Consider the following 24,340-nt stretch of genomic DNA (forward strand, 5'->3'; position numbering starts at 1 on the left):
TTGTCATAAGTAGAGATATGGTTGCTTTCTGTTATTTTTATTGGGGTTTTGTTTGCTTGTTTTTAAACTACATGGTTATGTTATCATCATCATCATCACTATTGTTGTTATGATAATTCTCATCACCACTACTATTACGTTTGTTAGTATGATCATTATTATACAATTTTATTGTAAACGACTCTGACAAGAATTCTGTTTCTGCAGTTCTGGTATTCCTGCATGGAAGAGATTTACAGAGCTCCACCCAATGTACAGCTTCTCTCTGTAGAATAGAATGGGCCTTGAATCTGATAATAAATTACTTCAGTGATACTGTTCATGCAAGAACTTTGAATATGTAAATGTATCATGTTTTCTTAGAAATCTTCTGAATGATGCACTGATACTAATAATGAAATAATAATAGTAGTAATAATAGTAATAATAATAATAAAAAATCTGCTAATAATTCACATGATAGTAATATTACACCTTTCTCTGCCTTCCTTCTACAGAAAGATTTTGTACAACACAGAAATAAGGAATATGCTTTTAAGCTTCTTGAAAGAAGCCATAACATAGAAATAGACTCATGCTATTTGTGGTATAAATTGGTATGGTAGTGCTATGCAATCCGGTTCAAAAAATGTTTAGGAAAAGGATAGCAGGAAAGAAGCAGTGAAGTGTGAGAGTAGCAAAGTAGTGGTAATTTTTAAAAAAAATAAATTCTAATCAGAGAGAATGAGGCACCCAGAAGATTTTGATAGTATAGAGCAGCTGTTGCTTCAGATCTGACTGAATTTGTTTGCCCACATTTTATTTAGAATCTGATTATTTGTCATTTGATAAATACACATCTGTCATCATTCAGATGCTGGAGAAATTGTTTCAAGAATTTGTTTCCTTCAGTAGTTGTTTTACTGGTTTTAAATGCCTGTGGATTAATACACATCCAGATTAGACAGGGCTAGTGTTCCTTTTCTTCTAAATGAAGTTTTTTTGTTTTCTCTATTCCCACTTTTCCAATCTTCCCCTGCCCCCTTTTCCCTCTGAAAAATATCTTTAGGAATGACTTGCTGATGGTGTGCCGCCAGCTGAATATGGAGGCGTCTGTTGCAGAGATCATGTACCAGCTGGGAGCAGATGAAAATGGAAAAATTTCCTTCCAGGATTTTAGTCAGTGCCACATGGAACTGGTACAGGAAATCAAGAAGGAGGAAGTGGAGGTTTCTGTGGAATCGGATGATTCTTGTAAAAAGAAAAAGTTAAGGGATCGAGTAGCTTCCTGCCCAACTAGCAGCAATAACAGTTTAGGTAGGTATGACTTTTAAATGTCCTGTTGGTGTAAATTAACAAAAGGTGAACTGTGGGATGTTTGTTACTGATTTTACTGGCATTAGGGTTGTTCCTAAAGGGCTTTGTGTATCTGCCTTGGCATAACTTCATCATATGCTAGAGTGCTGTTGTAACGGATGCAGACTTGTCATCAAAATGTAAACTAGAATGCGTCCAGAGCATCCTCTTCTAAAAATGCAACTTGCATAAGAGAACAGACCTTCGTGGAAGGACAAGGACTGGTAACTGAAAATCCAGGGAGTTCTCTGTTCTCTGTGAAGCCCAGGTAGGTATGTAGGTAAAACTGAAAAATGAGGGGAGACCTAATCTTGGTTCCAGTCATAATATGCTGTAGGAATTAATGTTTCTTGGATGCTCTAAAAATCATTCCACTTAGTGGGAGATCTGAATGCTGGAAGAGCTCTATGGTTTAGAGAATAGAAAAATACTCTCCCATCTGGTTAAAAACCAAAAAAAAAAAAACAAAAAAAAAAAAAAAAAAACAAAAAAAAAAAAAAAAAAAAAAAACAAAAAACAAAAACAAAAACAAAAACAAAAACAAACAAAAAAACCACAAAACAAAACAAAACAAAAAAAACCCAAATCAAAACCAGAACCAACCAAACAAAAAAAAACCAACAACAAAAACAAACCACAACACCCCCCAAAAATGCAAACCAACAACAACAAGAAAGAGAGAGTGCTATTCTTTCTATAGGAAAACGGGATGTAGGAAGAGATTATCTGTGTCATTGAGCCCAGTCCTTGATAGCACTGTGACCAGTCAGCATTAGGTCAGAAATGTTAACACCTGCAGAATACTTGTGTTCACTCTGTAAACAATGGAAGAGACTAAAGGACACGGATTCTGGGGTCAAAAATGGCAAAGTATGGTGTCTCATGGAAAAAGCTGAGGATGCTGTCCATTCCCCAGCTCCCTACAAGAGTGCATGCTGGCTAAGCACGACTGCTGGCTGGTGACATGGATTTGACCTGCATCCATGCTTCACAAAAACACCACCAGCCTCTGATGGTGTTTAGTTGGAGCTATGTCTCCTCAACCTTTTCTTTAGGCCTTTATGTTCTAAAACGCTTTCTAAACTAGAAATCTTCCATTAGTTTTCCCAGTAGTTTTTCTTTGAAGTGGCTTAATTAATTTGGGAATATTTTTTACTGCCAGATGTGCTTCATACATCTTCTGGAGAGTTGTGTTAATCCAGCTTCTCATGTTATTGACCTGTTGTCAGGTGTAATGTTTAACATCAGATTTATTTATTTATTTGAAGGTAGTTGATGGTACATGGGATTTCTGTTTTAGCAGCATGATGCAAAGCACACTGGAAACATAATACAGATAAAAGTCACACATAGCAGAAGAGAGCAATTGCAGGGCACACAGCTCAGTCATAATACCCGTGGGGCTGAGCTGCGTATACAAGTACCCCACACTGGCCTGGCTAACTCAGAGAGACATTCACACTCTTTCTGAACTCAGGGAGAAATACAGCACCAGTTGATTCTCTCAGTTGTTTATGTAAAGTAAAACCCACCCTTAGGTCCTCTTGGTGTTGAGATCAAGCCAGCTTTTTTGCAGCATCTGTGATCAGTCCCAGCTCACATCCTTCCCGGAGCTTCATTGGACACATCACCCTGGCCCATCTCTGATGATAAGGCTTTACTGATTAGTTACACCTGTCTTTATCTCATTAGTAGTCAGCTTCATAGACAGTAAAACTGGGCATGCGTTGATTTTGGTGTTTTGGTCTATCTATTAATTTACTAATTTGTTTGCTTTGGAGGTATGGGGTTAGCATACCTCGGTCTTCTAGTCACTTTGCATATGTTTTTGGCTAGTCATCTCAGAAATTCAGATTTTCCTTGTTTGATTTGTATCCTTGGTGAACTCCTTATCTTTTTGCCTCTTAGATGGACTATACTACTCCTTTATCATCCCATCATCTCATGCTCCTTGGCTTTTCATTTTGGCTTTCCAGCATAGCAGATCTGTTTCATTGCTCAGTTTATCTTCCATCTCATTTTTATGGTTTCATAGTCATATTTTGTTATAGAGGTAGTTCATTGTTAGCATTTCTTCTGTTTATCCTTCTTTCATATATATTCTTGAATTGCAAAACTCTGTAGTTTCTGTGTTAATTTCTCGAATAATTTTCTGTATTGAAATCTTCATAAGCCTTGTGCCCGATTGATTTCCAGCCTGTGAGTCTCTTCCTGGGGTTGTCAGACAATATTTCAAAGCCAAGATTTTGCCCTTTTTTTTTTTTTTTTTTTTTTTTTTTTTTTTTTTTTTTCTTTAAGGATATTGTGTGTTCCCTTGCTCATACAATTATCTTCCATTGCCTGCTTTTTTGGTGCTGACACAGTTGTATTTTTCTGCAGAACAGAGCTGTTGTCCTGGCCTCAGGTGGCTGTACAAAGTTTCCCTGTTTGCTGACCAGATTTCTGAGGTTTAAAATCTTTCTTAGACCAAACAGCCAAGTAATTATGATTTGTCATAGTCAAAGGTGAAAGACAGCTCCTAAACTTTATAAGAGAAAGGCCAACATAATAGTCTCAAAATTTATCCCACAAAGAAAATTTAGTAATTGCTGCCAAAAAGTATTCATAGATGAACTTCCAAATTTATTAGTGTTTAGAATTCAATCCCAACTACTTTTTTCCCCTATTCTCCAATTGCTGTTAGTTTTACAACCATAATTGAATCCATTTTTAAAGTTGGTGAGTGAACCCATTATCCTTTTCCTTTTTTTTTTTCCCAAAAAGTTACATTCAGAAGATGTTTTGATATATTTTATTTGATACATTTTGCTTTGCTGATCAAGTGTGACTATCTTACTGCACTGTACTTCTAAAGCTATGGCGAATTATGGGATTTGTCCTTGTCCTGCCTTGACTCTTGTAAGAATTTTTAGAGCACAAATGGAGATGCTCCCCCCTCCCAAAAAGGATGGGAGAAAATACTAAAAATGAGTATTTAGGATGCAACTGGTTTTTATTTGGTTGCTAAAAACAATTGTAGCAGCACTCTTCACAATATTCTAAATAGCTTTCTTTCCAAAGAGTTGAGGAAATAGCACTGCCATGTATTTCTATGATATAAACCTAGCCTGTGGTATGACCGTAATGACAGCTGAGGTATTGCACTTGCAGTGAAGCTTGAATTATGACCTGCAGCTTTCTGTGCCTTTCTGCTGTTTGTGTGCCTTTCATGTCTTTGAGGGCTCACTTATGTACTCATTAGTGATCAAAGAATTAATTATGTTATTTTTGAGTCTTTGTTGTTGCTTTATAAGCATTGCTTGAGATGAGACATCATGTATAAATTCAAACATGAACTTGGTGGATGTTCATTTTTTGTGTTGCTGGGGTTTTTTTCCTGGTCAAAACACTTTTTATTAAACTTTATTTTCAAAGATAGTTTACAGGCCTTTCTTTCAAGACTAATTTCTACACAATGTATGAGCTGCTTATAATATTTCAAGCTGGTATCATGTAGTGATGTGGGGTACATGAATGACAGAATTTCAAAACTCATTTGACTGGTATTGAGTAGCAGGGTTCCTAATGATCTGAAACAAAGGAATCCAGCCTCTGACATGAATGTTTTTACACTGCCCGTTTGTGTATAACTGTGCAGAGATTACCAGTCAGGCAGCATTTTGTGCTGCCTTTTCTTGAAACTGTTCCAAATAACTAAAAAAAAAAAAAAAAAAAAACAAAAAAAAAAACAACCACAAAAAAACCCCCCAAACCACAACCTTTTATTTAAATATAACATTACCTTTGCTGCCTATAAGTTTTGCTTTTCATTATGAAGAAAATAACTTGCAAATCAGTTGCAAGAAGTAATAGCATCTAATTTACTATTGAACTTTGTCTCATCTTTTTTCTCGTTGATAAGGTTATTGAATAATTTTGCCCAACTTTGCCCAACAAATATTCACACCTGTGTTTCCAGGTGGGTGTGGAAAATTGGTTGACTATTTTAATCAAGGTACAGGGCTCAGGTTCATTAATACTCACTCATGTATGTCCTTAGTAAGCCAAACCTGCATCCATATCTACCATCCTGATGAGCAAATGAGTGTATAGATTTAAAAGCTTAATGTTTTATTCAAGTGCACAAAAAAGGAAGTTTTCTAAGTTACTAGAATTAGGCTTTTTGATGTTTATTAATCAGCAATTCAAAGCTGTTATAATGTGTTGTAGTTCTTACCCTACGCTATTAATGTCAGCAGGAGCTTTAACAATAATTTACAAGCAATAACCAGGTATTTTTCTATAAGTGAAATGGAATGTAAGCTTTGTTAATGTTCTTGCATTTTAAAGTACAATAAAAAATAAAAAATAGTGAAATAACTTTTGGAAGTGTTGCTGGAGTCTTGCAGTCACCATATGTGACCTGACTCTTTATTATATCCTTTCAGTAGGAAATGTAGGAAGAATGTCAGTTACTTATGAAAACTGTGGGTCTTGTGTCCAGCTGTGGACAGTGAGGGCCATGACAGGTACAGTAAATCTGTGTGAATAACAGTGAGTGATGGAGGTGGATTGCTTGGCACATGAAAACTAACCCAGCAGAACTACATCTCTAAATATTTAAGGCAGGGAGATGCTTGTGGCTTCTGTTAGTGTTTTCAGTGTTTCATAGCTTTGTATGTCTTTTATAAACCTAACATTAGAATTATTTAAATTATGCATTCTATAGGTTTGTCTAGGTCTTTACATTTTTCCCCTTGATAAAAAACAGCCCATTTCTAGCACCCATTGACTTGGAGGATGAACAATAAATGGCCCTATTTATTAGTAAATTCTTGGCTTCCTGTATTTATTGCATGTATTTATTGATCTGATTTCTTATTCTAGATAAACAGTTACGAATACAAGTTACAATACAAACTAATTTTTTGTTGTAGGTTAGTGTTTAGTAATAAATTCATAGCCAACTCCCCTTTCTTTACTGAAAATAAGTCCCCTGAGAACTTACTATGATAATTTATTTGTATAGTGGGTCAAGCATGAGAAATAATCAAAGGATTGGTAGGAATTCAGCCTTAAATTAAGCTTATGAGTAAACAGGAGAGGCAGAGCAGTGGGGCTGAAAAATCATTATTTTTGCTTTACATTAATTCCATGTTTGATCTTACTGCAAATAAATTGCGCTCAAGAAATTGATGCAGTGATTACATTTATATATGCTGTATTTAATTAAAAACTACAGAGTTCATATGAGCTGAAAGGCATGCTGCATATTTTCTTGAGATTTATGAGCAAAGTTTCACCCTTAGATATATTTAACTAGACAAGCCTTGAGTTTCTGCTAGGAAAAATTTATTTATATACAGGCTCCTGTTAACTGTAAGTGGTTTAGTTTATTATGTTTAATTAATCTTTTGATACCACTATCTTTGTGCAAAGCAGCAGAATATAGGTAGTTTTTCTTTTTTTTAAAAAAAACAGAGTTTAAGTTCTATTAGCATCCTTACAAATGAACCTGAATTTCCAGAGGTTTATGATTCACAGCTGATGAATCTCAGTAAAATCATAATATGTATTAAACACCACTGAATCCATACAGGATAGGAGTCCTTGCAGGGATTTCTAGTGTCTAATAGAAAAACAAACTTGATTGAAGCCTTATTTTGGTTTGAATATTTGTAAAATGTGAGAACAGCTAATCTGTATTAGACCAGACTTTATTCTCAAATGGTAATTCTGTCCCTTAGCATGGTGAGAAGAAAATCATTAGAGAAGATAGTAGGGACTGAGGTATCATGTAACAATGCTTGCATATTAAATTTCAGCTCAGGGACTTAGAATTAGAGATAACTGCACTTGCTCATGCACACATGGCTTCCCTCCCTCTAACCCTGTCTTACAGAACTGAGTCTCTGAACATGTGAAAATCTCTAGTGTTCACCATGGCCTGCTGCCAGGAGCAGCACATCTTGCCCTTCCATGGTATAAGGAACAAACTCTTTTTGCTTTCCTCAAGTTTCCTTCCTTCCATGTGTTTGCAGGGGGTTTTCTCTCTCTCTCTTTTTTTTTTTTTTTTTTTTTTTTCCTTTAGTGTATCAAGGTTAAGCATTGCATTGCACTGTTACCTACCTCAGTAGAAGCACTAACAGAGCCAGTCACTCTGTGCCTTCCATAAAAGTTACAGGAATTCAGTGTATTTGACACTTTGACACTGCTATCAAATGCCCTTGAAATTACCAAATGCCTTAAAATTTTGAGAGGAAAGGGGAAGGACAGACAGTTGAGTGGGTAGAATTGGAGGAAACAGAAAGCTGCTTTCCTGAGAGCTGCTGCTGCCCAGAGTTGATAGAAGGGCTCTGCAGATAGACCAGCTCTGCAGAGCACCACAGGTCAGGCTTGTTTCAGGGCACTGCTCTCTATGCCTCCTGGTCAGCTCTAGTGGTAACACACGGAGCTGTGGTTTGCGTCTGCCATGTGGTTTGGAACAGGATTACAACATCACATCCTCAGTTTTGTCCCAGCTTATGCTTTCCATGCAAACTGTGATCAGCTTGAAAAACCAAAAGGCTGCAGCTGGGATTTTCATAGAAGGCATGCTTCATTTGGCTCGAGACGAGTGCTGTCACACATCCTCCACTTCAGCTTTCGTAAATCAAGGGTTGCCTCTCAGCACATTTCTGCTTTATCTCTCCTGACTTATGTGATGTACTCTTCACCTGCCTGCTTCTAATGTGGCTTTGACATACTATGGTTCATCAAACAGGAACAAAATGAAACTGACAGGCAACAAACTCTGGATGTTTCATTTGTTTGCTTGGCTACATGTGTATTCAAGTCAGATCTAAAGTGAGGTCGTCTTGAGTGGAAGATAATCAGGGAGGAAGCTGTGTAAATTCACATGTAAATTTCCATGTAAGGAAAGCCAAAATTTTTTAGAAGTACAATGCATACAGTACAAATACTGTACTTCAAAGGTATGTTGGAACTTCCTCTACCTTTTGTATGACTTCAGGATTTATGTACTCTTTTTCCTATATAATATATACTCCCCTCTTTAGCAGAGATTATTAATTTTCAGGGGGGAAAAGGATTGTTTTCTGTCTTAATAGAAACTTCAAATTAAATTCTAGATTGACTTCCTAAGTACAATGCAGTTGTTTGCCACCAGGGTTCTGGCAAAATTTAGTTTAGGTGCTTAAACAATACTGGATACTAGGAGACCTTGGTTTCTAGACTGTTGGGAAGGCAGCCCCATCCTCTGTTTCTTATGTCTGAATTGAGCAAATGGTTGTCTGGTCTCAAGGATGATCTAAAATAATTTCAGAGTCAAGGACAGGTATATGAAGGTGTTATGAGTAGTGTGCTTTTATTTTGTTTTTTGTGTTACTATTTCCTATATGGCCAATGCCAGTCTGCTGGCAAGTACTGAAACCATGATAAATTTGAAGAAGGTAAATTGACAGAAATTCCACAAACATTTGTTAATATATATGGTTTGGACTACTGGTTTAACAAACCCATCTTCTTCATCCAAAAGCTGTGTTGAATAACTGGGAAATTGTAATGAGAGAAACTTCTTCTTTTACCAGGTGTGTCTCTGTGTTTTACTTTCTCAATATTTTATGGCTTACCTTGTCAGCTTTATGGTTTTGCTCTTGGCAAGCTTATTCACTTATCTATCCTAAATTTCATGTAGCCATTTGATTTATTTTTCTTAAGATTTGATGTAGTTTTTACAAGTGATAAAAATCTGCTTAGAAAAATATGTTATAGAATATAAAAAATGAAAATCCAAGAACCTTAAAAAAAAAAAGAAAAAAGAAAAGAAAGAAAGATAGTGTTACTCTGGTAAGTAAAAGTGCTGGTTATGTTGTAGATTTTACCAATTTCTTTAATATGCATTTAAGTATTTCTGAAATTTATGCTGTAAAGATACCCTGTAGTAAGCTGAGCAGCACAAAATTGGAGAATTTCTGAACTTTGAATGTACCACTGTTGGGGATGCTTCACTGAACCTGAAATACAGTTGAGGTTTTGTGATGATTTTGAGAAATATACCAGTAGAAAGTGCAAATGTGTCAACTTGTAGTTCAGGGACAAAGGAAGATGACATGTGAGCTGACAGCAGTCTTTTAGAGCAGAAATTATCAATATGGTTCAATTTTCTTCTTAGACCTAATTTCATAAAAGATGTTTCCCATGTGTGTAAGTCGTGTCAGTTAGTCAGGGTGGGGTGTAGCTGTGGTTTCCTTCTCTTGGAGCTTGTTACCCTCACTCCCAAGACTAATGAGAAAATGACTGAAATAACACAGCCTAGTATGTTGTGTGCAGTGTTCATCAAACCAGAAAAAAGGTATGGTGGGAGGAAAAAAATTTAGACAGTGATCCCACAGACCCTTGCCTTTAGATGCGCCATTTCCATTTCTGCTCTGCCCACAGCAATTATTTCCTCCTCAGGACAAATGTTGCAGAAAATTCTGATATGAAGTATCTCCAGGATGGAATGCTGAGTTGAGAATACATTTATTCCCCATGAATTCTCCTAGGACTTGTAATGGATGTACTGATAGATTTCTGTATTTAATAAATATCCTCACCCAGCTCTGCATCTGAGGATCCGTTATTATCATCACCACTGCTGCTGTGCCATTCAGAGGTGTCATTCATATTGTTTTATCAACTAATGCAAAATAATAAATAATTTTTAAAGAGTGATTCCTGTTAAATAGGAAGGAGTTATATTAGCTGTCAGGCTACCAGCTGAAGCTAGAACCTTTGGCCTTTGATTCCTGTATAGAAGTGTTTTGATATTATGACTATTATTATTTTCACTTTCCTAATCAGGTTGGATTAGTATAAAGTTGATCCCGCTACAGAACATAGCTTCTTTTCAGTTGTTTTGATTTACCATACTTGGTATGTTGCTTGAGCAAGTGGAGCTCTATTCAGTTCCTGTTAAATTTTCTTTAAAGTGCATTTGGGTTTTGTAATGTTTGCATCAGCTTGGGGGATTTGAATTGTCTGAATGCCCAAAGATTTACTCTTGTTCTCCTTGGCTTCCTGCACAGCCTCCATTTATAGTTAGACCTACTCGTTGAGGCCCTGACTTGACTAGCAAGTGCAAAATGACCATTCTTTGCTAATTTTGTACATTTCCCCCTTCATTCAGTATATTTACCTCCAAAACTATTATTACAGAAGTTGGCGGGGAGCTTTGAAATCGCTAGTGCTTTTCACAAAGCTCCCTGTTGCCTTCACTGAATAATAATAATTCAAATTTCCAACTCTTTGTGATAGGTTATCACAATTTAACTGTTGAATGAAAGATGAGCAAAAAAAAATATGCTGAAAAATAGTCATTCTTCTTGTAATATAATGCAGATAAATTTAGGTAGCTAAATGTCATGGCTGCCTCATGGAAAACAGTGATCAGATTCCTCACTGAGTGAGGTGAAGCTGTGTGACCAGGGAGCTGGTTGTGCATTTATATCGTCAGCTTTTTTTTTGTCATGTTTGCCATTCACAAGCCAGACTCATTTCAGAATTTGCTGCAGGGCTAATTTTACAGTACTTTGCTTTTCCTGATGCCTCAGGTCCTTTCAGAAACAAATACATCTTCAGTTTCCTACCATCCTGGTGGTTTATCTTTTCTACTCTGTGAGTAATGAAGAAACCACATAATGCTTGGTTCACCAGCATAGCCCGGTAAAATTAGGTTTTACCAAACCAAAAATCTTGGCTGTATGGCAGACTTGTATTTTTGGTAGACATGTTTCTTTGTTGCAGAATATAAGCCTTCTGGGCAGAAGGGTAACTGCTGGAACATAAGATGAAATGCCATTTTCTTTCAGATCAGAGCAGCAGGATGGCAGCAGTACCAGACGACAGACCAGAGAGCTTCGCAGGTGATAAAGGAAGATTTAGATAGCAAGAATTCTCAGTGAAGTTGAGCAGGGTACACTATTCAGAGTGGCATTTGTCAAGCAAATTGATTAAAGTTGTTTTAAACAGGTTTGGTACAATTCACAAACCAAATTTTATGGGATTATGGAATCTTTCATGTGCCATCAAACTAAGCTGTCCTTTGTTATTCTTTAATATGCTGTGTATTCATTCACTGCAGAAAGTGTTTTAACTTTCTTACTCTGGAATTAAAGTGTCACTGACATAATTTGAAAACTATTATGTCCTCTTATACCTGTCTAATACAAATATTGTGCAATTAATTTATTTGTTTATGTTTTATTTCTGTCTAGTTATTGTAGTAACACCAACTTCCCAGCATGCTTGTTACCTGGGAATTTTCATGATAATTTTATTTCACTTAATACAGAAATTTCATGATTCTAAGTGCAGCTGAACAGGGAAAAGCTACCGTATGTTGTTCTGCGAAGACTAATCTTAAACACAGATTTTTTAACTATAGATTCTTAGTTACCAGGTCAGCTATCAGCTGTCATACCTAATGTTTCCTTATTTCTGATTAGTATTGTAAGAGAAGGAATTGTGTGTTAATTACAGCAAGATACAAGACTTGTCTGCTAATTCCTGGTTGAATTTCAGTTAGAAGTGAAATCTCAGTTTTGACTCCAGAGTTTCCATGCAAAGCTGAGATTTGAGAGGTGCATGACCCAGGACAGCATCTTAACAACCAGAGTTCTGGAATCTGTTGGGAAAACAGTGGGCAAATTTAGGGATTAGCGTTAAGCCCAAAATAAAATACTGCAAAAGCCTTCCAGTCACTTCTCCTTCCATTTTTAGTATGTATGTTTTAAATTAGGAGTATTAACATGAAGTTTTAAGAAAACTTGGGTTAAAGATTCAGTCATAATACAGGCATAAAACTCCCGTGTTTTCTGATCCACCTCTGGTTGACAGGTGACTTCTGTGCCAGCTGAGTGTTGGGTCTGATAGCAGATGGTGCAATCTGTGAAGGACACTTGGGGCCTTCAGCAGAGCTGCAGTTGTTAATTGCAGGAATATGGAAGCTCTTTTGCAGAACAATGATTTTTTGTGTAATAGAAATGTAGTGCACACTCTCTGTAGAAACACGTGCCATTATTTAGCTCTGTGGAAAGAGATGTAGCTATATGATACAACCAGCTCTCTTAATTCTCTGACTATGCTTTCCCAGAGAGGTTTGTTTCCAATGTTCTTGGCAGGCCTGGGAAGTGGCAGAATCACTCCTCAGCCTCCCTCAGATGCCTGAGACATTCCAGTGCCTTCAGGTCTGCCAGCTGCTGATTTTTTTGCTCTGTGGTGTTCTGTAGCCACATGAGGGCAGAGATGCCCAACATCAAGCACAGCCACAGTGCCCTGCCTGCTGTACAAAATATTGCTGGTACCAGTATCTCAGTGCAAATCTGTTGGAAAGCTTGCAGCATGTAGGTAGATGAAGTACAGTGGTGCATGCTCGTGGTGTGAATTAATCTTTAATTAATCTCCCTCTACCCGTGGTAAGGAACCATGGTAATTATATTAGTATAAAATTAATTATTATGCATTATTTTCTACTAAGATGTTTCAAGACTAGAATATTTGCATTGCAGAAAGGCAGGGAAACTAACTCCAGGTTTCCTAAGTCTGCTTTTCATGCATAATAACTTTACAGGGTATTAGAGTGTTGACCTGAAACAACAGATCAGTTGCTGCCTTGCAGCCCTTTTGGCTGGTTTTCCACTTGTACTTTTGCATCTCAAACTTTTCTTGGCAAAGGGGAGACATTCTCTTAATAGTGCATTGTGTAGTTTATTGGCTTTGTCTGGTAATTTACCGAATAAGTAATAACCACTGATTAGCATTCCCTGCTGATTATTATTTGAGAGAGAAAACTAGCTCTAAAAAAGGAAAAGCTTTCAAAATAATGGGATGCAATTGCAAGTAACTACTTATGGTTTGATAATTGCATGTTTGATTAAGAATTTTGATCTAGTCTATAGCTCTGAATTCTATTCTGACTTTTCTATTAACTAGAATGTAAGCTTGGGCAAGTCACTTATTTGTTTTTAATCTGCATTATACTGTACATGAAATTTTACAGTACTGCCCAGGGTTTTTAATAATCTAGTGCCTGCTTTGGACTTTTTTGCCATAGGAAACAGCTGAATCTAAAACTTAACAAGATTTTAACAGGAGTGGGACATTTGTAAGGGAACCAAAAGCAGCCAGGGATGAAATATGTACTGACAAAGTTAGAATTTTTTCTTCTATTTGTTTTATGGTTTAAGCCCATCTCTATGCATAGGGAATTGGAAGGATTGTTCATGAAGAAACAGGAGCCCTACAGCTTCATGATACAGAAAGTTTCTCAAAGCATTCATTGTTTGTCACTTGCCACAGGATCATATCCTTGCATTGATTTGTAATGAAACACCTTGTGATTGATGTGTCTGAAACTTAAATTGAATTGAAACAAGCAATCCTAAGATAATAAAAAAGACAGTGATAACATCAAAAGTGGTAACTATACAGCTAAAGGATACACTTATTTGTTGGCATTCAGTAAACAAAATTAGAGGAATTATGTTTTTCCTCTTTTGCTCTTTGATCTCTGCTGCTTTTCAGTCTGACATAAGTTACTGGTACTCATTTTGTAGTCCTTAGCTGTTTTAAACTACACTGGTTTTGCAGCGTACTAAATGACATATGTAAATGCTTTTAGTTTTCCTTCTGAATCTTGTAATCTAGTAATTCACCTATGCACTAGAAGTGTTACAGTTTTATTTCTCTGATATTATCAGCACATCCAAGATGTGCAGTAATGACAGTGAAAGTTTTGCTCTTTTTTCCTTCTGGAATGACAGTCAGGGTTATTCCTGTGCCAGCAGCCAGAAGGGCTGTGTCCTGGGGTGTATCAGCACCATCCACCAGTCCAAGGACATGGTGGTCCTAATCTGCACTGTGTTGTTGCTGCCCCACACGCACTACTGTTTGCATTTTGGAATGTTTTCTCAGTATGTGAAAGGCATCAAAGTGTGGGAGTGTGTCCAGAGGAGAGAGATCAAGATGGTGAAATATTTCAAGAAGCAGCTGAGGTCACTGGCTTTGCTCACTTGGAGAAGAGAAGGCTGAGGGGTGACCCCAGAGGTGCTGATTTCCTCTCTCTGGTGAGCAGTGACAGGACATGAGGAAAAGAAATGAAGCTATATCAGGGAAAATTCAGACTGGATGTTAGGGAAAGGTTTCTCTCTGGAATCATGGCTGGTCACTGAAACAGGCTCCCCAGGGAAGTGGTCATGGCACCAAGCCTGGCAGAATTCAAGGAGCACCTGGATGATGCTCTCACTCATGTGGTTTAGGTTTAGGCAGTCCTGTGAGGACCAGAGAGCTCAGTGATCCAAATGATCCTCATGGGTACCTTCCAACTTGAGAGATTCTGTGTTTTCATTATAGACAGTCCATGCTAGAATGTTTTTCTTTTTTCTGCATTCTAGGTGCCTTATCAGGAGCCAGAGAAAGCTGGGAGTATGATTCAGGAGCGAGAGACCTTCAGAGTCCAGATCTCCACAGCAATTTTAGACTACAAAAAGTGTTGGAGTATGGTGGAAAAAATGTGACTCAACAGGCGGCACTGCAAAGACTTCTAGCTCAGGCCTCAAATTTTAGCAGCTCTGTTGGAGGAAGCTGCTTAGAACTTGCCAACACTGTAAGTGCATTCTACATTTAAGTCTGCTTTTAAGTTTTGTAACAGGACTTTTTTTGTTGTTTGGTTTTGGTCTTGGTCTTGGTTTTGAAGAAGCATGTTTATTCCAGTCTTACAGCCCTTATGGAAACAAGTTTTACTTTATTTATCAGAAAAGCAATGTGATTTTAGCAATAATGTAGTGTATAGTATTTCAAAACCTCGATAACCAAGTTGTGTCAAAAAATATAGGAATCTGTAAGTGGTCAAACTGAAGTTCCTAACCAATACAATTTCACAGAAGAAGATTTGTTTATAAAAACATCCTCCCAATTAAATTTAAGGGTGTCAGATTGCTCAAAAGTGTTGTGCAGCAGAATTCCTCACATGTAATTTCATTATTATGCACTAAATTATTTGGTACTTTCTTTAAGCCCTTAGTGTGCTTTTTTATTTCTACAGGCAAATACTATTCTCCATTTAAAAAAGCCCACATAAGCATGTGTGCTGGTTTTGGCTGGAGAAAGACAAATTTTCTTCACAGTGACTAGTGTGGAACTGTGATTTGGGTGACACTTTTGAAGGAGTAAAAGTACTTCCCCATTTGTATTGGGATCATGTTTGTATTTTAATTTTAATCCAGGCATCTTATCTTAGAAAAGACCACCTATTTGGTAGCATGTTTTTGGATTATGTTACACAGAAGCTTAGGTGGAGAAGTAAAAGATGCTAAAGTGAAAGTGAAAAATTTCTAATTACAAAAATTACCCTCCATTGGCATGCTTGGCCTTGATGAAATAAACTCCTAGTTCATGATATTGTAAGGTAATTCAAGCTGTAAGGGAAACCTCAGGAGCTTTTCGGGTTCAACATTGTACTCAAAATGAAAGGGATTGATGACATCAGCCTGACAGAGTTCAAGAAGTGTTTGGACAATGCCCCTGGCCATGTGGTGTGACTCCTTGAGTGTTTTGTGCAGGCCAGTGATTGGATTCAATGATCCTGACTGGGTCTCTGCCAACTCAGGATATTCTATGATTTGGTGATCTCTAAATTCCTTCTATGCCTGCTGTCAAGAAAGATGCCTTTCATGATCTTTGTTTTATTCTGTTATACTTCTGCTTTAGAGTATTTCTTCTATGCTTTTCAAAATGACAGTAGAGTCATCAGTTTCTCATTTATATGTAGGTGAATACAATAACACCTTCATTTGAATCCTGATGATAACCCTATGGTGTCATGGGGTCATATGTAAATTTTTGCTTTGGCTTTATTAAAATGGAGAAGGAAATGAGCGGGAGAAAATTCAGAGAATTTTTTACTTTGGATTTCAGTATTTATTAATCTTTCCACAGTTTTCAATACTATATGGCATGCTTTCTGCAGTCTAAATTTAGGCTCTTCAAAGAGATAAACATAGCCTTCACAGAGCTGAGATTTAATATAGGTTCTTCCTTCTCCTTATCAAACCTTTTACTGAGCTGCGTTTCCCACAATGACAAGCAAGCTGCTCCCTAGCATTCATTCTCAGAAATGCCAGGTCTCAGTTTTCCTATTCTTTTAACCTAAATTCAGTTAATTAATCAAGGGTCAATTCTTGTTATTAATGTTCTAGTTTACTTTCTGGCAGCCTTTTTTTGGCCTCCTTTTGATTTTAAACTGTGCAGTCAGGCTAAAGACGTTCTTGTGATGATTATGTACTCCTACAGCATAGATTGTATCGCTCAGACAAGACATAGGGTCTCCATGCTGTCCTTAACATTTAGGTTTTCTCTTTGCAAAAGCTAAATGAACATCAGTCCACTTTGCCTAGCTTTTATAAGGGGATTTTTTAAAAAAATGCATTTTTGTAATTTTGGGAACATGCCGCTCTACAGCATTTTATCCAAACACAATGCCTGCTCTGAAGCATTATTCTTCATCACAGGTGTGATGCAATTTTTAAAACAGTGCTATTTGAAATTTAGCCATTTATACTCATTGTGTATGTCTCTATCATTGTTAATTTTGCATCATTTTGCTATAATTTGGTTTATTAAGCCATGTTCAGATTCAGCTTTTGTTTCACTTGAACAATTTATTCTGTAATCATTATAGGGTGTTAATTTCTTGCAGCGTTTTCCAGATTTGCATTTTTATTCTTAAATATTAGGAACACATTCCTCTTTATAGCTCTTTCCCTTGGTAAATACATTTATGACTAAAATACTAACTTTTCACATGACTTGTCACCACTTACTGATGATGTACCTATTTGTGCCAATAGGAGTGTGTGTGTGTGTTTGGGTGTTGTAAATGATTTAAATCTTCTTCATGGAAGAAGAAACAATGCAAGCATTTTGAAGGATTTGTTGGTGCATGTGGATGTTTAGGAGCAGCAGTGGGATCTCAGTGTATACCCTACAGTGTCACAAGGAGGGATGGAATTCTGTTCCAGGAGATGAAGTATTGCTGTTCTCTGAAAACATTATGTGGGAAATATCTCAGTATGATAGGCATATTTCACACTAAAATTCCACTGAAGTTTAATAAGCAGAAGCCATAAGATTTGGTTTAATTCCCTTTTTGTATTCTCCTTGCACATGTGCAAGTGTATTCTCCTAGAATATACTTGAACTTATTTAATAGAACGTGTGCATATAAGTGGTAATGCTTGTATGTGTGCTTAATGTTGGCTTCTCTTGCCTGAATTCAGTGTGAAGATGAATGTATTTGTTGTCAGAAGTAACTACATTTACATAAATAAAAACCTGTTGGGTGTGTTTAATTTGCCACGTTGATAAGATCTCTGTTATTTTAGTTGGAAATACATCTGGTCTGCTGAGAAAAGTCTTTGCACCAAGATCTTGATATGTTGTGGTTTTTTAACTATTTATTCCCTGGTCTGGTGAGATACAGAACAGTTTGATCTCTCTGATTTTTTCATCCAAAGACATTCCAGCTATACTAGAACCTCTTTGACTGCACCTGCCTTGCCAGAGCTTTTTTATCTGGAAAAGAACAGAGTGTGGTAGAACTTCATTATGACCACTGCTTAGGAGGCTGTGTTGCTATTTCTTCTTCAAAGCAGCCATGCCACAGATGTGGTTATTCTTAGTCAGGGAGAAAGACCTATTTCCAGAGTTGACAGAATTACTTCCTGCAGCATCTCACTCTTCTGGCCAACCACCGAGTGTGCATAATCCTGCTTTTTTATCTTGTGCAGGGCTGTCAATGCAAGATGGATGTGTCTAGGTGGGAAGGTGTTCGTGCAGACTCTTCCACCTGTCAAATCTGCACTTCTCATGTCAAGAGGAACTGTTTGCTGGAATGTCTCCATCAAGAATAAACTGCAAACTAGTACAAAAATGTTCTTAATGCCTCTTCTTGTAACTGCTCTGGTATATGCTCTTTCTTATCTCCCCCTGTCTGATTTTATGTCTGTACCTCATCTGGAGGTACTAAAGATACTATTGGGCTTGAGAATGGACTATTTATTTGCATCTGTGTGACAAAGTATCCTTGATGTACAGCAGAATTAAAGCAACTAAACTGGACTTAGTTCTGGCTATAGACTCTCTGTATCAAATGCAGACACCATCTCTGTTGGGTACACAGCCCAAAAGTTTGTGAAATACAAAGTTAAACTGAAAATATGTGTAACAAATCAACATACAGTTGTGTTAGCATTAGTTTCTCAGCATGATCACTAGCAGATGAGAATTCAATGTCTTTGTTTTAGGAAGCATCATGTTATCTGACAGTAGATATTCTTACTGCAATACCTCTTTATTAGTCAGACTCAGTGAACATTTGCCATGCTAATTTTTCATCCTGAAGAGCATTGAGCTGCAAGTCATGACAGACAGAACCACTATTTTGAGAGGGCTATACTTTTTAGTTGACATAGTTTATACTGAGCAATAGTATTCTGAAAGTCACTATTACATTTGTCAGGAACATGACTTTTCCTTTCCTACCTGGATCTACTCCTTAATCAGGCAAATGTAATTTGCTGTGGTCTACTTACATTAATACCTTTTTGTGTATTAAAAAAGCACACTTAATATTATTATTGTGTTTACATTTATGTCAGGCTGTAGTGCAGCTTGTTCTGGATAACTGCTTCAAACAGCATTATTGCCCTGCTTCATCCTGAGTCACAGTAAGCATTCAAGTGCTCTGAGATACATGTAAATGTAAATTAAATGATTTATATGTAAATTCCATATTGCTGTCATGTTATTGAGCATATAATAATTTCTTGTAATTCCTTAATGTTATAAAACGTACATAGTACTTTAGCAGGAGAATATCTCAAAGGTGCTTGGTATATGGCATATATTCACATGATATTCTCTCATGGAATTCAAAGCACTGAATTTAATCTCTTTGTCTGGTCCTTTCTTCAGCACTTAAAGCAATTTGACAATACATCAATTGTTCTGTTACTTCTTACCTTACCTCCTACCTTGACTGTTGGATGGCCAGCTGATATGCCTACTGTCCTTTGCTGTGTGACTATGAGGGCATGTGTCTGCATATCCAACAGTCTTTCATTACAAAGACTGAAATTCAGATCACCTGATGATAAAAGAAATCTGCTTGTCCATCTTATGTATATAAGTATTTATGTGGCACAAGTCAGTGTAATGTTAGTGTGTTTAGAGATTAAAAATTACAGTGCTTAAAAACACAGTATCATTCACCCTCCCAAAAAGATGTTCACCTTGTGTGTGTACTGTGATTTTTTTTTTTACGGTTACATTTTGGGCTCATTTTAACAAAGCAAGTAAATGCAGATTTTAAAATAGACTCATTAAAAAGAGGAAGGGTTGTCTGGTTGCCAAAGAAAGTTATTTTTGCAGGGAATGAGGGAAAAAGAGCTTCGTAGAGATTTGTGGCAACCTAGGGATACTCTTGTATCTGTCCTAAATGTGAACCATTTTTTCTGTTGCTAATTTACAGGCATTAGCTGTAAATTAAATGGGTATCCGGTGGAAATTCTTTTGGGAAATGATCTTTTAAGGGAAGGTAGCAAGGAAGTCTGAAAATAGAACTGTACTGTGAGAAAGGGAATTCCGTGGTTGGTTTGTAGGCTGCTTTTGTTTGGTGTTGCTGTTAATGAGAATCTACTTCAAAATTCATCATTTATTTCCTGATGCTTTTGTGGTTTTAGAATTTATTAATACTGGTATGTCCTTTTCTGGCAAAGTCTGCCCCTTTTTATTCTAAGCTCTCTCTCCATATCTACTCTGTTTTAAAATAATTTTATTTTTGCCCTAGTGTGGGAAGCTCTGCTCCTTCAGCTTCCCCACCCCTTCCCTTACAGTCAGGGGAATGGGCCCCAAAACATCAGGTATCCATCCCATGCTCTCAAGGCACTTCTTTTTGTGTGGGAGAAGGTAATGCCTTTCTAGCCCCTCTGCATGAGGCTAGTGGAGGTAGGAAATACTTAGATTTTGTGTATTTTGAGGAATTTATAAATAAATACTAATTTATTTATGAGGAATTTGTGGGATGTGTTGGAATTTGGTTGCTTGTGTAGAGATTGATTTTTCACGAGTTACTGGCTGAGGACTCTGTTCCATGTTTGGGAACCAGTACATACAATAAACCACAGAAGCTGGATCTCCTTCCCTTCTCTCCTTGCAGCCATGTTTTTCCCATATTCTGTACACAACTTCTACTACAATTTTTTTTCATGCCAATAAAAAATGATTGCTGTAAAAATGTAGCCTAATCATGCCTTCAGTTGGAATTGAAATAGAAAGGCCTAAAACTGAAGATTCCAGTGATGTGAACAGTTGAGCCTACTACAGAAGCTTTGTGCCCAGGATAACCTTGCCTTCTGTGCATGTGCTTCCAAACCAAGTGTCATTTCTTTTCTGCCAGGCTAAAAATAGAACGCAAGAATTCCATTAAAGCAAGAACTGATTATTGGAATACAGATTCAGGAGGTTTGGCTTGTCCAAAAGCAGGCACAAAGGCAGTTTTGTCTGACAGATGTTTTTTTATGTTTAGGGGTGTGGGAAGCTGTTAGCTCTTTGATCTCAAGCCAGCATTGTAATGGATCCTGTTTGTCTCAAGCAGGCATCAGCTGTAATGGGATTATGCAATTTGTTTATACAAACCTGGCTTCTATAGCCCACTAGAATCATAGTCAGTTATTAGTTTTTCTCTTAAAATGGGCATTCTGGATTAGGTCTGCCAGGACTCATCTATTTTATATGAAATGTAGTTTTGCTGTCTTTTGAATTTCCAGCATTACAACAGACATAGAGGTGCGCAAATGGTAAATTATATATATATATTTAAAATTCTGTTACTATTTCCATCTGCAGACAATCATTGCACAGTGTGATGGGTGTCAGCACAGGTCACATTTATTCAGGCAGACTATTAATAGATCTTTTTGACTGAAGCTTTTAACTTATCTTTTACATGATAGTTGAACAATCTCTCTTACAAGCATATGATGAAGTTGAAAGGCAGAGTAATGGGTTTTGACCTAGTTCTACAGTAGTAGTTGGATGATATGAACTGGCATATGGCAATCCAGCACTGTAGGAAAGAGAGTCTTAACAAGTGTGTTCAAACAGATATTTTGAAGGTTTCAAAACTTCTAATTTCACTTAGTTTCAAGGACTTTGTATTTTTTCCCCCCTCATCACTCAGAAAATGCCATTATGCATCCTATTTTCCTTGCTGGACTCAAGGAAGCTCTGGCTCCAGTGCAGGTGTTCAGATCTTTTTACTTTTCCAATTTTTTCCCCCCCAGTTGTCTGAAATGAAGAGCAATTCACCTGGTCCAATGGGCCAGCATCATTGCATGCAGCTATACAGAATATGGTGTTAACATTATTATTATTATTATTATTATTATTATTATTATTACTATCAATGGCAAGCTGAGTCTGAGGGCCAGGGGTTAGTCTGGTGGAGCAAGATTACCCTCCTGGATTCTGGTGTGCCAGAAAGGTACCACATAGTCTTATCACAGGGTTTTCTTTTTTACCTGATTTTCTGCCTCCTCTCTGAGTGTGAGCCACTGACTTGAGTTTAAGTTGGCAATGCCAAGCTTCTGTGGATCCTCATTTTTTAAAAAGGTGAGGGTGACTTATTGCTCCTTTTCTTATACATATGCTATATATACCCTTGTGTTCTGGGTTCATGAAATACAGGATTTTGGTAATAAAGCGAAAATCTTAACTGCAGTGCACAGTTGAAAATGGACTCTCTGAAATGCTTTTGCAATTCAGTGCCAGTTTAGTTATATTGGAGGAATCAACTGTTGTCCTGCAAACCCAGAGAGGCAAGGCAGAGTTCCCGTAGAAACCTGTCAGAGACACATAAAATTCATCAAGATGCTCCTGTTCCCTGGTGTCACAGCTTGGAAGACAGACAAGTTACTAAGCTCACTGAGTTCATGCACAACCTCCAACTTTTACTGAGTCCTCCTTATATAGATCTGAAGGTCTGTATGGTCAATCCCTACTGGCAAAACCAGTTGCCACCTGGCCAACTACCCAATTGCTGATCACATCCCCAATGGCCTAGGCCTGCTCTCCAGCACTCCACACCGATCAAGTTATATAATCAAGGTGCTTATATAATTAGTTACCTTTCAGTTATAAAATTGGGGATTAATTTTAATTGTGAGGCCTTCAGGCCAGCTGTTGGCCTCCACAATACTTGGAATTGTTTCTCTGCCACTGTCAGGCCTGAGACACTGACCTGAGGCAGTGCAAGATGCTGCCACTGTTAAAATACCCCATTCCTCTTTGTGTTGTGATTTTTTTAAATGACTGTATGGTTATCAGCACGACTGTTTTGGTGAACAATTTTGGTTTTAGTACTGCGAAAATGGGAGGGTAGTACTTATACACATGTGCTCTCTTGTGCTTACTGTTCTTACTTTACGTGAAAAACTGTTTCAGCGTGATTGCTCCATTTTGGGCTAGAAATCCACATTATTACTTCTCATCTGGGAGATAGTTTATGATTGTAGCTCTGGTGCAGTGAATTAGTAAGCTCCACCTTTCTTCCTGGTAGGAAGCAACCAAAGTAAGCTTTGTTTCTCAGCAAGAATACTGTCTGTTCTGTGAAGAGTTCATAACGAAGTAAGTTCACCCCACTGAGGTACTCAAGTGAGGTTTGTGCCTTTAAGCCAAATAGCCATCTGTGATTTCCTGCACTGAGTTTTGTATTCATTTACCTGCTTGAAACTATAATTTTAGGAACATGACTGGAAAAAAAGATATTAAATCTTTCTGTTCTCTGAATTTTTTAAGAGATTGCAAGTGCATATTATTGTTTGAACCTAATTTTTACATAATAGTGATTTTCGGATATGCATTATAGAAAAGGAGGGAAAAGTGTTTCTGTAGCACCTATATGGGTGGCAGTTCTTTTTCCATAATGATGAATTATCTTGTGCAAGTATTCTGAATTGTGAAAGCAGAACAAACAAGATTTTTTTTTTATATGAGACATGGGTTTGTTTATTTTACTTACTTTAGTTGGTTGATAGAGCCTTATCTGAAAGTAAACACTAGAAACAGTAAGCATATAATTTCTTAACAAAGTAAGGGACTATCTAGATGAGGCCTGAAAAGAAAGAGGATTTTAGCTCTGTAATCATCTGAAGTGGCTTGAAGTAAGTGGCTTGAGAAAAATGTCTTAGGATGTAGAATCAAATAAAAACAATAGAGAGAGATCATAAATGCTGAAGCTGTGTCGTCCACTGTCCCTCAAAATATAAGATGGAACTGACAGGTATGAAGGCTGAAGTAGATGTGAGTGAGGCTGAGGTAAGGTAGCCTTGAAGATTATGATGAGAAACTTAAATGTAGGAAGGTGTAAAGCAAAAATGTCACTGGGAGATTTAAATTGTGTATGGCAAAGCAGTTAGAAGGGAAAAATGGATTTTATAGACCAGATCTTTATGCCAGGTTAAAATAGGGAGTTTGGATTTTATATTTAGCTGTCCAAGAGAGAAAAAATCAGCAAATACGAGATCTTTAGAAAAATAAAAAATACTAGTATTTACTGGCTAGAAGGAAGTTGAGAAGTGATCTATAGACCAACTTGCTGACTTTCATAAGCAGCTACTGAACTATGCAGACACAAAATACATCAAATTAATGAATGTAGATGAGGGCTGTAGGAATTCAGTTACAACAATCATAAAATAGAAGTGGTTGAAAACTAGGGGGGTTGATCTACTAAAATTTTTCGATACATTATTTTAGCTCATGTTGTTGTTAAAATAATTTTAGTTATAATTTCTACTAAAATAAAGCACCCCAAATCTTTAATTGGTCAGAGAAGTTAACATTCTTGTAATTTAAGTGCTCATGCCAACTAGAGTCTTGTAGAGCTTCAAGCAGGGATCTGTCAGATGCTTGCTTTGCACTTGCCATA

The 24,340-nt window shown here is 37.1% G+C and overlaps 1 protein-coding gene across 3 annotated transcripts in view; it reads left to right on the forward strand.

Annotated features, from left to right (window-relative positions):
• Positions 1–24,340, forward strand: part of MCC (MCC regulator of WNT signaling pathway) — a 207,448-nt gene that overhangs the window by 24,759 nt on the left and 158,349 nt on the right. The window contains exons 2-4 of one of the 3 annotated variants that reach the window (XM_083884575.1): positions 1,049–1,296; positions 5,763–5,843; positions 14,748–14,959. In XM_083884575.1, the coding sequence (XP_083740701.1) occupies positions 1,049–1,296; positions 5,763–5,843; positions 14,748–14,959 (541 nt within the window). The remainder of the gene's footprint in view (positions 1–1,048; positions 1,297–5,762; positions 5,844–14,747; positions 14,960–24,340) is intronic. The other 2 variants (XM_083884576.1, XM_083884577.1) reach the window with 2 other exon arrangements.

This window comes from Zosterops lateralis, assembly GCF_965231275.1.
Source record: "Zosterops lateralis genome assembly, chromosome: Z".
In the NCBI taxonomy this organism is placed as follows: domain Eukaryota; kingdom Metazoa; phylum Chordata; class Aves; order Passeriformes; family Zosteropidae; genus Zosterops; species Zosterops lateralis.